The sequence below is a fragment of the Globicephala melas genome, chromosome 11 (genome assembly GCF_963455315.2).
Source record: "Globicephala melas chromosome 11, mGloMel1.2, whole genome shotgun sequence".
NCBI classification, from domain to species: Eukaryota; Metazoa; Chordata; class Mammalia; order Artiodactyla; family Delphinidae; genus Globicephala; species Globicephala melas.
In genome coordinates this window covers 36,915,447-36,928,823 of record NC_083324.2, presented here as the reverse complement: position 1 = coordinate 36,928,823, position 13,377 = coordinate 36,915,447, and the positions used below count along the sequence as shown (strand labels likewise).

Genomic DNA, 13,377 nt, shown 5'->3' with positions numbered 1-13,377 from the left:
TCTTTCTGAGCTGGTAGGTACTTCCATGTTGGACTTTCAGGGCATACTTTTCAGTGCTTGAGGAATGCACTGTTCATTAGCAGAATCATTCAGTATATTCTGCTTAGGATAAAGAGGATAATATCGGGGTAGGAGTCACAGAGGGTAAAACCAATTTGAAACTATCTTTAAAACTAAAGGTTCTGTGATTATTGGCTTGTGTTTTAAAGGGCTGGGTGCTTGGGCGTGAATCTGATTGGTGCCAACCGAGTGGTGGTGTTTGATGCTTCCTGGAACCCTTGCCATGATGCTCAGGCAGTATGTCGGGTATACCGTTACGGCCAGAAAAAGCCCTGTCACATCTATCGCCTTGTGGCTGATTTCACCCTCGAAAAGAAGATCTATGACCGTCAGATTTCCAAGCAGGGCATGTCAGGTGGGCCATCTTCCAGGCTCAGAAGAGGCACATTTATACAGGCTACCACTCTAATTGTATCAAGAGTGGGAGGGGAGGGGGGCAGGATGTGGAAACACAGGCTTTCAGTCATAGAAGGTTAGCAGTTCCTTCCATCTCATTCTGATTCAAATAATTGCTTAAGAGGGAATTTACCTCAGATTGTTGAAGATGGGTTTAATGATAAGAGCTGAGCTGGTTATGCAATTTTCTCTTAACATATTTCTGTTTCATGAGGGTCTCAGACCTGCTGTTTGACTTTCAGATATGGGGTGGCCTGAGATGGTTTAGATATTGGTAACAATTATGCCACCCACAACCTTTCTTCCAATATTTGTAGCTATGCTTTTGCAATTTTCTTTGCTGTGAACTGACTTTCTCCATGTCTTCTCCCTTCTAGATAGGGTCGTGGACGATCTCAATCCAATGCTGAACTTTACTCGAAAGGAGGTGGAGAACCTACTGCACTTTGTTGAGAAGGAGCCAGCTCCCCAAGCATCCTTGAACATAAAGGGGATCAAGGAGCCAGTCCTGCAACTTGCCTGTCTGAAATACCCTCACCTCATCACCAAGGTAAGACCCTGGTATGCATGTGTCCCAGTACTGCACTCTCCACTGAGGGAGGCTTGTCTGGCAAGCTAGTTTCCTTCATCCAAAGTTTTGTTTCATGCAGACAACTTGAATTCATCTGCTTCTTTTCCTTGCCCCAGACAGTCCCCCTCCCCTCTCCAAACCACCTATCCTATCCTAGTCTCATCCTAGGAGTGTGTGCTCAGTCATGAGAATAATTTGGCCGTTGTGAGTTTTCCTAGCAGAAAGAGAGGGGGAAAAGTTCTGAAAATATAGTCTGGTAATTCTCTGAACTCTCCCATTCTTTTGATATGGAAGGCAGACTTAGGTTGTCCAAAGCTGGTGCTAGGTTAGAGTTGAGAATTTATGCTGCTGACAGGAAGACAGTAAACCCACCTGTGTGTCTGTGAGCAGGCTCTTTGCTAAGTACTGGAGACAGCCAGCCATTTCTTGGTTTCAAAGTAAGGCTTATTGTATGTCACAAAGACTGGTAATTAAATCAACATCCTCCTGTGTCCCCAGGAGCCTTTTGAGCATGAGTCATTGCTCCTTAACCGAAAGGATCACAAGCTGACCAAAGCTGAGAAAAAAGCAGCAAAGAAAAGCTACGAGGAAGACAAACGTACATCGGTCCCCTACACCCGCCCATCATATGCTCAGTATTACCCCGCCAGTGACCAGAGCCTGACCAGCATCCCTGCCTTCAGTCAGAGAAACTGGTGAGTCACTGAAAAGGGAGGAAGATTTGCTGCTGGGCCAGGGTCAAGCCTTTCAACTGGTTCCTTTTTTAAATAAAGGGAGACCCTACAACTTGCTCTTTGGCTGCTGTGAACTGAGAGGTTCTGCTCTTGGATGAGGTGCTGAAGCAGTTCAGCAGCCCTGGTGTTTTAAGCAGCTCTGGCTGGAAGAGTGAGCTGCTGGGCTTGTGACTCAGGAGAGTCCCTCTGGACTCCCGAGGAGATGCAGCTTCCCATAACACAAATGCCCAGCCCTCCCACACAGCTGCTTCCTATCTGCAGCACCTTGGTGCTAGCCCTCACTTAGCCGCGAAGTTCAAGAGTGAAAGCCAGGTCTTCTGTGGGTCTTGGATTGCAGTCAGGGAATCCTGCTGTTCCTAATGGGATTTCACTCTGTGTCCGCCTTATTCCTGAGCAAAAAATCTTTTTCTTGAGTACAGCTTCCAGAACTATTAAGAATAGGAACAGCATGGAAGCCAATTGCTAGGTGGGAGAAAAGCTCTTTGTAGGAAATTATAGAATAGTTATCTCTGTTTTTTTTCCTCATTACAAGACAAAGTGCCTCATAGCCTTTATCAGATCAGCTTCCTGATTGCCTGGTTTGCATTTTTACATTATTTGATTATCTTGAATTAAAGATAATTATTTTGAGAGGGATAGATTTAAGAATTGTTTCTTTTGACTATTCCATGTTTACAAAAAAATAAACTTGTCAAATGAGTTTCTAAAGGAACTGAAGCCATGTAAGATTTTATGTAAGACTAAATTTTGGTGAGTAAATTTGCTACTTTTTATGTATAAGATGCTTTCAAGTAGAAAATTGCCATGTTTCAAAGCCTTCAAACTTTATTTCTGTGTCATTTTCCAAGATACTGTTGCCTGAGTATGTTCTTCTCTGGTCCTCCACCCCTTTTATCTCTTTTCTGGGCTTTTCCTTGTAATAGCAGGAATGGACTAAGTCTGAACCCAGTAGGAGAAAAGCCATATGGAGGGAAGATGTGACAAATGAGCTGGGCTCTGAGGAGATTTCAGCTCCTTTTCTGGCCCAACTCTGGCCCTGTGGGAGGCATTGGCCTCTCACAGCATTTGATGAGCCATCCCATGATCCTGCTGATTCCTTATCCTGTCTGGGTACATGTGAGGAGGGCTTTCCACCCAAATTCCTAGCCTTAGCCCCTGCAGAGTATGGGGCTTAGGCTAGATTCCTGTTACCCTTCTGACTTCTTATCCTGAGAAGAGTCCCATTGACATCTGAGCAGGGCCCCCAGCTCCTGCATAGCCACCTTGGGCAGGCATTGCGGAAGTGGGTCCCAGATCCTGGTGAGCTTGCTGTGCTACCTGGCCTATCTCGGAATGATGGCATCCACAGGGCCCCAGGGGTTGCCCAAAGGCAACCTGAGAGCAGTGTGACTGAGGAGACATGCAGACCTACTCCAACAGCAGTGGTGTGTTCTTTTATGTGCCAGTCTTCAGTCAGATGAGGAAGAGCATACCAGTCCAAGAGGCTCTCTTTCTCTGAACTAAAGACCAAAGATGCAGACTTCAGAAATCTTAGAGACAGGGGCTTTATTTCAGAAACATTAAATAAGGAGTAGCTTTCTCAAGGTACCAACATCCAGTTGAAAGGAAGGTGAAAAGTGAGGAATGCATCATTGACCACAGGATAACATTTTGGCACTTTGGTAGTAAGAGATGCACAACCGGTACTCAGGCTGGCCATGGCTCTGTGCCATGTAGAAGTCCAACTTCTGTGCACGGCGTTTTGCCTGCTGCTGCTTTTGTGGTGGCTGTGACTTTAGGGGCACTTTGGGGATTGGCCCTGGGAGAAGTCCATTGAAAAGTAATTCAGAAGAGAGAGGTGTCTGCATTACTTATTGAAACTTGAGATTTCAGAGGGTAATGATGGTTAAAGTTGGATAGATAGTCTCAAGACCACCAGAACATGTGACGTCACATGGCCCTATTTTCTTGGGTTAGTGGGAAGATTCCACCCATCTATCTTCAAATTAGTATGCACCGTGTTCTGAAGAACTTCCCCCCCACTTAATGCCTCTTTGCCTCTACCTGACTTCCAAGGACGAATTCCTTCCAAGGACGAATTCCTAATTTATGTAGACAGTCCAAATTCTAGAGGAGCAGATGTCACCTCACATTTCCAAAAAGGCATTATTCCACTGACATTGATTCTTCTTAGACTCTGAGAGGCGTTATCCCTTGCTGTCTCTGTCTCCTCTCTGTCTCAGCCCTGCCTCTAGTCTCCTTTTGAATTTACCATACCCTGCAGGTTCTTTTGATCCTTCTCTCAGCAGCATCTGAGGCTGTAGAATGGGGAAGTCTGGAGAGGCTCAGCAGTCTTTGCAGAAAGATAAGTAAGGGCTGTTCTGCCAAACTTCCTTAGTGTGCTTCTCTTTCTCTCCTAGGCAGCCAACACTGAAGAGTGATGAGAAGCCTGTGGCCAGTGTTCGTCCTGTACAGTCCACCCCAATCCCCATGATGCCACGGCATGTCCCACTGGGAGGTAGTGTAAGCTCTGCCTCCAGCACAAATCCAGCTATGAACTTCCCAATCAACTACCTGCAACGTGCGGGAGTCCTTGTGCAGAAGGTGGTCACCACAACAGGTTGGGAGCTCCTGAGTTCTCTTCCAGGGTGCTGTCCCTTTTAAAATTACTTTGTTCATTCAGGAAGTATTTATTAAACAATGTTTGCATTCTAGGCCATACTACATTGGCACTCTAGGTAAAAATAGAGAAGGCAGCAGTCCCTGATCTTGAAGAATTTGCATTCTAATGAAATGTCTTAAGAAGAGCAACACGGAACTGGGTTTTCTTGAATGTGGTGGGTGGGATGGACTCTGAACACTGCAGAGATTGTGGAAATGTCACTGGACATAGGGTTGGTCTTCAGAGAGAGGTGTGAATGTGTTGAGTCCTGCCTGACTTGTAGGGTCAGGTGGGTATGAAGGACAGCTCTCAACCTCTTTAGTTAAAAGACCTAAATGTCGCTTGCTTCTTTCTTTGTAAGTTTAATGTAGATCGAGCATGATGGGCCAGTGGTAGGAGTTGGGCAGCCCATCCGTCCCTGCAATTGATTCTGTGGTTCAGGGTAATTGGGAAGGAAAGCATTTCATGATGCTGTTTTTCATCTTGTTATCTAGAAATACTCATAATACATTTTCATGAAAACATCTTAATTGGTTTTTTTGAGTATGAAAATAATAGCTGTTCATTGTAAAAAAAAGAAAAAAATTTGAAACAAATTAAAAACAAAGAGAGAGGCTCTCAGGACTTCCCTGGTGGTCCAGTGGTTAAAACTCCACGCTTCCACTGCAGGGGGTGTGGTTTCAATCCCTGGTTGGGGAACTAAGATCCCACATGCCCTGCGGCACAGCCAAAAAAAAGAGAGAGCCTCTCATAATCCTGTTTCTCTGCTGATTCTTGAAAATGCTCTTTCTCTTCATAGTGACAGGAGCAGCAGATACATGCAAATAGCTTAGGGAGGGAGAAACAAAAATAGAAATAAACATTTGAACTGAAACTTTTTCTAAACCAAAAACTCTATGATTTTTAAATTAAATCAAGGAAAATTGATCAGAAAGATGATCAGATTTCTAAAAAGTTTCTTGTTTTCACAGTATTCTTTGTTTAGACAGTTGTGAGAGGCCCTGCTGGTTTCAAAACTTCCTTGGTTCTGACCTCTGCTCCACTGAGACGCTTTAGGGAAACCATTGAGGAACAGGGGTGGATGTGGACTTTGCATTTTATTTCCCTCCTTCAGTCAGGCCCCATGTAATCTAAATCTGAGGTCTGTTGTCTCCACTAGATATTGTTATTCCTGGACTCAACAGCTCCACAGACGTACAGGCAAGAATTAATGCTGGTGAGAGCATCCACATCATCCGTGGGACAAAAGGTGAGAGCCTGACCAAAGGGCTTATTCCCTACCTTTGGTTGAGAGTGGTGGGCTGGCAAGCAAAATAAATACATATGGTTTGAGCTAGAGAGAAGATAGGAATCATCCTATAGGAGTGTAACACGTGGGGGAAACATGAGAAAATGACATTTCTAGGAGCTTAGCCGAGTTGGGGTGGGCTCAAAGGATATCTGTCAGTGGCTTAAAAGAAAGGAGTTAGGGTCCCTGCATTCCTATATTTTGCCATCGTTTTTATGGAGAATCTTGGAGTGGGTTTGGATACACACAGTGTTTTGTATTGGTGTCAGCCTATCGATAGTATCGGCTAGGAATGCCTGGGGCACTCATCCAGTCCTGTAGTACTTGTGGCAAGCCCCCACATACATTTCCCCAGAGCCAGTGTTGTGGCTAGACCAGCCCTTGTTGTTCTTATTATGATTGCAAGATGCACCTCAGCAACAATCATCAAGGAACTTTGAAAAAACAAGGTTTACTACTCACAGGTCCTGTAGGGTACATGGCACACTCAAGGGCCACACAGGAAGGTTGTGGGGAGAGAGAGAGAGAAAGAGATTGTAGACCTGGGTCTCTGTCTTTATTAGGGTCCAAGAGTGGGGTGGCTAGGGTTTCGCAGGTTCAATCTTTATTGGTGAATTTATTTATATTTTTGGCCACGCCGTGCAGCTCGTGGGATCTTAATTCCACAACCAGGGATCAAACTTGTTCCCCTGCAGTGGAAGCACAGAGTCCTAACCACTGAACCACCAGGGAAGTCCCTTTATTGGTGAATTTAAAACATAAGAATGGGAATTAGTGTGTGGGAAGGGAAGAGCGAGCTCACTCAAGGGTTAGTTACCTAGGTTACCTCAGGCTTTCTAAAAAGGAACTTTTCAAGGGAGGGAGCAGCCTGGTTCCTTACCTAGTAGTTTAGCTAGTAGCTGTGCCGTACGGCTGGCAGTTTGTTTACCCAAGGTGGATGTCTTTGAAATGGATGTCTGAGCAGTCAAAAGCTTAATGTCTAGCACTTACACTACACACAGGGAGGCCAGAATCAGAGGGAATGAGCTGTGGAATGGGTTATAAGCCAACCTGTTTATTGTTGTGCCGTCTTACCTACTTGCTTAGAGTGGGGTGGATGTCTCTGATTAGAAAATATAGTGGGTGGATGAATAAGTATACCTGGGTTGCATGACAGAATTTTCCAGTGTGGCCATTTGAAAAGTCCACTGCCTCTGGCCTCCTTATGGAGTTCTCCAGATGAGATTGCTGGAGAAATCTGGGCTGGATGGTGTTAGGACACAGCTGAAGCCTATCTTTCATGTCAGCCTCTGCTGTGTGAGGCTCCCCGAGGGTCTTTGTTTAGTAAGGAGATTTTGCCCTAGCCTCTGTTGGGTTAAAGTACTTTTAGTTTCAGGGAAAAGATGCCATGAAATACATGACACCCAGAGAAGGTCATATGTAGCCCCCTTACTGGGTTCTTCCTGGCCTAGAGCAGGGGTATGCAAACTGTGGCCCACGGACCAGATCATGCCTGCTTCCTGTTACTGTACCTCTGAGCCACGAATGGGTTTTACATTTTCAACCATTTTCAATTGGTTGAAAAAAAAAAAAAATCAAAAGTATAGTATTCTGTGACGTGAAAGCGATATGAAATTCACATTTCAGTGTCCATAAATAAAGACCTTTGGAGCACAGCCACACCCAGCTGTCATGTTACAGCAGCAGAGTAGTTGCAACAGAGACCTTATGGCTCACAGAGCCAAAAATATTTACTCACTGACCCTTTAAGAAAAAGTTTTTTGACCTCTGGCCAAGAGGCAGCCCTACCAAGAGATAGATCAAATGACGTGCTCAAGACCAAGGAAAGGTTGACTAGTGCTGTGTGGGAATAGAATAGCCATCTTGAATTATTCCTGCCAAGGGAGGGGTGTTATTGAGGAAATAAGGCTCCTTCCAGATCAAGAGGACCTGGGCCAGAACAGAAGGAGCCAATTTACTCTCTTTCACAGCACCCTATTTATTTCCTCCATTGCATTTAACCTTTCCTGATATTTTCTAGTATAATTGTCTATCTCCCCCTCTAGAGTTAAGCTCCGTGAGACAGGGCCCTTTTCTGTCTTGTGTACTTCAGCGTCTAGAACAGTGTCTGGTATATGGTAGTCACGCAGTCAGTGTTTGTGGAATAAGTGAGTAATATTGGGTCCACAGCTCAGTCATCCCACTCCTCATTTCAGGGATATTGAGAGAGGATGTGACACCAGTTTTACAGCTGTTTCTGAGCCCACAGTGCCCAGGCCTGGAGTTTCCCAGGGTTGGCTGTATTGCATGTCTGCTCCTAACAGTCTTCCTCATGTTTCTTCTTAGGGACATACATCCGTACCAGTGATGGGCGAATCTTTGCTGTCCGGGCAACTGGCAAACCAAAGGCCCCTGAAGATGGTCAGATGGCTGCCTCAGGTATAGTGGCTTCTACTTTCCGTTGACCTACATGGCATTTTTGCGGGGGCGGGGGTGGTTTGTAATTAATTTACTTTTTGAATAGATAATGTGTGCATGGTTCACAATTCAAAGGGTACAAGAAGGGGTAAAGTGAAAAGTAAGTTTTTCTTCCCTCATACTTCCAGTCATCCATTGCTCCTTCCTGGAGGTGCTACTCCTGTTTTGTTTGGTTGGTTTGTTTGTTTTATAGATTTATTTATTTTTATTTATTTATTTTTGGCTGCGTTGGGTCTTTGTTTCTGCTCGCGGGCTTTCTCTAGTTGCAGCAAGCGGGAGCCACTCCTTGCCACGGTGCATGGGCCCCTCATTGCAGTGGCCTCTCCCGTTGCAGAGCGCGGGCTCGGTGCGCAGGCCCCAGGAGTTGTGGCATGCAGGCTCAGCAGTTGTGGCCCTCGGGCTCCAGAGCACAGGCTCAGCAGTTGTGGCACACAGGCCTAGCTGCTCTGTGGCATGTGGAATCCTCCCAGAGCAGGGCTCGAACCCGTGTTCCCTGCATTGGCAGGCGGATTCCCAACCACTGCGCCACCAGGGAAGTCCCTCCTGTTGTTGTTTTGTTTTGTTTTGTTTTGTTTTAAAAGATATTCTATACATATACATGGTACAGGGATATGTATGTGTGCACGTGTGTATCTGTGTATGTTAAAAAAATGTATATATGTATATAACTTTTCTTTGCATTTTTAAAACAAATGCTAATTTACTGTAATATACTATTTGATCTTTTCTTCATTCACTAGTGTATCTCAGTGCTTGTTCCTTATCCTTTCTGTAAATGTTCCTCAGTGAAGGTTTGCACAAGATGCAGTTAGATGGGTGTAATACAGTGCATTACCGAGTTCCCTGTCCCTGGACATCTAGATTGTTGTGCTCCACCATTACAGTACTGGTTCACAGTCATATGGGTGTATCTATAGGAAAAATTCCTAGAAGTGGGATTGCCAGATCAAAGAGTATATGTGTGGCACATTAACAATGTTAGGAACTCTTGCAAAAGTCCCCTCTGTGGGAGTGGTTCTCACTTATCCTCCCACCATGAGGTATGAGGGTATGAGAGCTAGATTGCTCTTGTTCCCAGCTTTTATCATGGAAATTGAGAGACATGCAGACAAGTTGAAAGAACAGCACTGTGAGCACCCATGTATCCTACAGCTAGATCCAATGACTGTTACCATTTTCATAAACTTTCTTCTCTCTCTTCCTTCCTATTATTTGAACTATTTGTAAGTTGAAGACATCATGTCATTTCATCCCTAAATATTTCAGCACACATTTGCTAAGATTAAGGACATACTCCTCCTAGTCACAAAACCATTATCGCACTAAAAAAAGTTAATAATCCCATAATATTCCCTACTAGTCAGGCCATTTTCAGATTTTCCAGTTGCCCCATTCACTTTCATGGCCATGGATTTTGTTTTGTTTTTAACCAGGATGGACTGCTTTTTGAACTTCATTTTCCTCTTTTCTCCCATCCTGGTCACTGACCATCTTTGCCCCCAGAAGGAGTGTGACTAAAAGAATATCTTTCAGCATTTCATATCCTTTATTTCATAGGATCCACCTTGGTGGAGTTTTACAGGAAACTGGGGTACAGAGAAGTTACATGTCTTTGCATGGATAGACTTGTTTCCTAGATCAAAGGACTTCTTTCTTTGTGATTGGGAAAAATTGACTGGGTGATGTTGTTTGCACATCAAACTATTTGAATTTGGGGGACCACAGGACAGGATTTTTTTTTTTAATGGAATCTTGTCTTACACCCGCCTTCTCTCCCTGACCATTCTGGTTCTCAGTTACCTACATTTCGTCCCCAGGTTCCCAGGGGCCTTCTCTCGAGTCTACAAGCAACGGCAGACACAGTGCCTCATCACCCAAAGCCCCCGACCCTGAGGGGCTGGCCAGGCCTGTCTCTCCAGACAGCCCGGAGATCATCAGTGAGCTCCAGCAGTATGCAGATGTGGCTGCTGCCCGGGAATCCCGTCAGAGCTCCCCAAGCTCCAATGCTGCCCTGCCTGGCCCCCCAGCTCAACTTGTGGACAGCAGTGCTGTTCCTGGGACAGCTCTTGGGACTGAACCTAGACATGGGGGTCATTGCCTCAATAGTTCCCTCTTGGTGACCGGCCAGCCCTGTGGTGACAGGCACCCAGTGTTGGACTTAAGGGGCCACAAGCGAAAGTTGGCCACACCACCTGCTGCCCAGGAGTCAGCCCGCCGGCGGTCCAGGAAGGGCCATCTGCCAGCCCCCGTGCAGCCGTATGAACACGGGTATCCAGTTTCTGGCGGGTTTGCCATGCCACCCGTCTCCTTAAACCATAACCTCACCCCACCCTTCACCTCCCAGGCTGGGGAGAATTCCCTGTTTATGGGCAGTACCCCCTCCTACTACCAGCTGTCCAATTTGCTGGCAGATGCCCGCCTGGTGTTTCCAGTGACTACTGACCCTCTGGTGCCAGCAGGCCCCGTCAGTTCCTCTTCCACGGCTACCTCAGTCACTGCCAGCAACCCCTCCTTCATGCTCAACCCCTCTGTACCAGGGATACTACCCAGCTACTCACTCCCATTCTCACAGCCACTCCTGTCCGAGCCGAGGATGTTTGCGCCTTTTCCTTCCCCTGTCTTGCCCAGCAACCTTTCACGGGGCATGTCTGTCTACCCAGGCTACATATCCCCACATGCAGGCTACCCAGCTGGCGGCCTTCTCCGGTCCCAGGTGCCTCCATTTGACTCTCATGAGGTTGCTGAGGTGGGGTTCAGCTCCAATGATGATGAGGATAAGGACGATGATGTAATAGAGGTCACTGGGAAATAGCTGGGGAGCCCCTCTGCAGCTCACTCGGGGCCCCAGCAGGTTGCCCACCAAGATGGAAGGCAGCAATCTGGGCTTTCTGAGAATAGGGCACTTGGCAGGAGGGAAAAGGAAGAGGACAAAGAAGGGTGGTTGACCATAGGTGGCAGGGCTCTGTTGCTGTTTAACAAAAGAGGCAAAAATAATCCAACAGAGCAGCAATAGTGGGAAATCAGGGACCTAAAACAGGAATGGAGAGGCAGGGCAGTCTGCCTCTCTTCCTGCCTGCCTTGCTTATGCTGTCTGCTTGCTTGCTTGCCCATCTGAGGGTAGATGCTCACATCCCATTTCTGTCTTTGGGAACATTCTCTCCCGAGAGAGCTGCCTTACTGGGTGATTTAGCTTGGCCTGGAGAGGGAAGGGGAGGGAGGGAGGGTAAGAGAAGAAGGGTAGGCAGACTGAGATTCCATGTGAAGTGGAATCCTTTTAGGGGGTGGGAAAGAAGCAGACCAGGTATGTGTGTGTGTGCCTGTGTGTGTGTTTATGTTTGTACTTACATGTATGTAACAGAGCAGGGGTGAAGGCGGGTGGGAAGGGAGGGAGGGAGGGACTAAAGGGGAAACTAAGAAATGAATTTATCTTTTGTAAAATGGAAATCAGAGTGTGGTGGTTCATGGCAACTATTAGTATGAACATCAGGGTGAGCCCAGGAGAAGAGCCATGGAAACCACAAGTTTCCTTCTACTTGGGTGAAGACAAGGCCCAGCTAACCCACGTCCCTGGTTATCAGAGCCAGACTTGTTTTAAAATTTGGGGGAAATTATTAGAGAAAATGGGCATTACCAATCTGTGTCTCTTTCCCCAGTGGCTGTCTCTGAGCAGATCTCCCTTTCTGGGGTGTGAGATTGTCTGTGTGCAGAGACTGGGAGGGAGAAGCATTGCAGTGTGTGAGTGGGAGGTCATGGAGTTGTGGCCAGAAAAAACATTCTTCACAAGGTTGGAACTGAGCCCTCAGCTGCCTGTTCTGGTGGCCTTTCCTTTTCCTTCTCCATTAGAGAGCTCCATGTTAATTTATTTCTTAAGGGCAATTATTTATTATTTGGACTTTTCATGTGTCTTGGTTCTTTTTTGGGGGGGTGGGAGGGGAGGTTAGGGTAAGGAGGGTAGGAGATGGGAAGGGAAATTTTAAGATATCTCAGACCCCGTAGCTGCTGGTGAATAAATCCTGGGTAGATGGTGAATTGACCAAGGAAAGAAAGTTAGGCTTGACCAAGGTTTACACTAAACAACTATGTTTTCAGGAAATGGCCCCTCAGGAAGATCAGGGAATCCTGTGACGGATAGTTAGTGATGGTGAGACTCATTCCACAGTGCTTGAAATTTAGGATCATGGAGTTTGCAATTGGGAAGTAAGTGACCCCAAATTTGGAGCTGTGTCCTCCTGGGATGACCTTAGGGACAGGCTCTCTATGCTGACTAGTGAAGCTGTGTATAGGTGGCTGCTGGGTTGAGGGAACAGACTGTTGATTTCCTATTGGGAAATGTCTTGGCTTCCTCAACCTATCGGATGATCATTGTGGGCCTGGTGTCTGCTACCTCCATCCTCTTTGAAGGAACATGGAGGAGCCCTTCCTCTGTAGGAGACTTAAATCGTCTTAAAAGAATACATCAGTCATTCTGGGTCTCCGCCAGGGGCGAGGGGGCATCTAGGCGTTAAGCATAAACACTGGTTGTCTTCATATTGCCTTTTTCCCCCCTGCTGCTAAGACCTTGCTGGGCAGTTCTTTATGATGAACAAACCCTGTCTGGCTTTAGAGCTTTACCACCTACCCATGGGTCCCTCCTCACTGGGCAGCTGCTGCACCTGCCTCTGCCAAGCCCTGGAGGCAACTTAGCCAGCTCACCCCTAGTAGTATCTGCTTGCTTCTGCAACTCTTCTGACCAGCCTGTTTCCATTGTTGGGGAGTCTTAGCACACTCTGGCATATTATCCCCAGAGAAGAGACAAGGAGATGGCTGATGGATGGGTGTGTGTGTGTGTGTGTGTGTGTGTGTGTGTGTGTGTGTGCACTGTTCAGTTACACCAAAAGTGGAACTTAGGGAGCTTGCTTTCTGTATTTTCATAAGCACCCTGTCAGACATTTAACTCTCCTACTTATAGAAGCCTTAGACCTACAATTTAGCTATGCAAATTATTTTAATAATTTAAAAACAGCAGTTCCAACCAGTGCTTTCTCTTTCAGATGCATCCCAAGAATGAATGATGAAGGGACTCAGTTAGAGTGGGCTCTCAGGTTGAGGCTGGTTAATGGGAGTAAGCTAGCCTGGATCTCTGATTTGCAGAGCACACTCACAACCTGGGTTACAACTGATGCCTCTAAGGCTCCGGAGCACTGGGATCCCAGAAATTGTGTGTGTGTGTGTGTGTGTGTGTGTGTGTGTG

At 46.3% G+C, this 13,377-nt stretch overlaps 1 protein-coding gene across 1 annotated transcript in view; it reads left to right on the top strand.

The window, feature by feature from the left end:
* RAD54L2 (RAD54 like 2) overlaps positions 1-11,506 on the top strand; it is an 87,698-nt gene extending 76,192 nt beyond the window's left edge. The window contains exons 16-22 of the mRNA XM_060308319.1: positions 210-415; positions 834-1,006; positions 1,526-1,722; positions 4,161-4,360; positions 5,562-5,651; positions 8,016-8,108; positions 9,965-11,506. Coding sequence (XP_060164302.1) covers positions 210-415; positions 834-1,006; positions 1,526-1,722; positions 4,161-4,360; positions 5,562-5,651; positions 8,016-8,108; positions 9,965-10,959 — 1,954 coding nt within the window. The 3' untranslated portion in view covers positions 10,960-11,506. The remainder of the gene's footprint in view (positions 1-209; positions 416-833; positions 1,007-1,525; positions 1,723-4,160; positions 4,361-5,561; positions 5,652-8,015; positions 8,109-9,964) is intronic.
* The last annotated feature ends 1,871 nt before the right edge of the window (positions 11,507-13,377 follow it).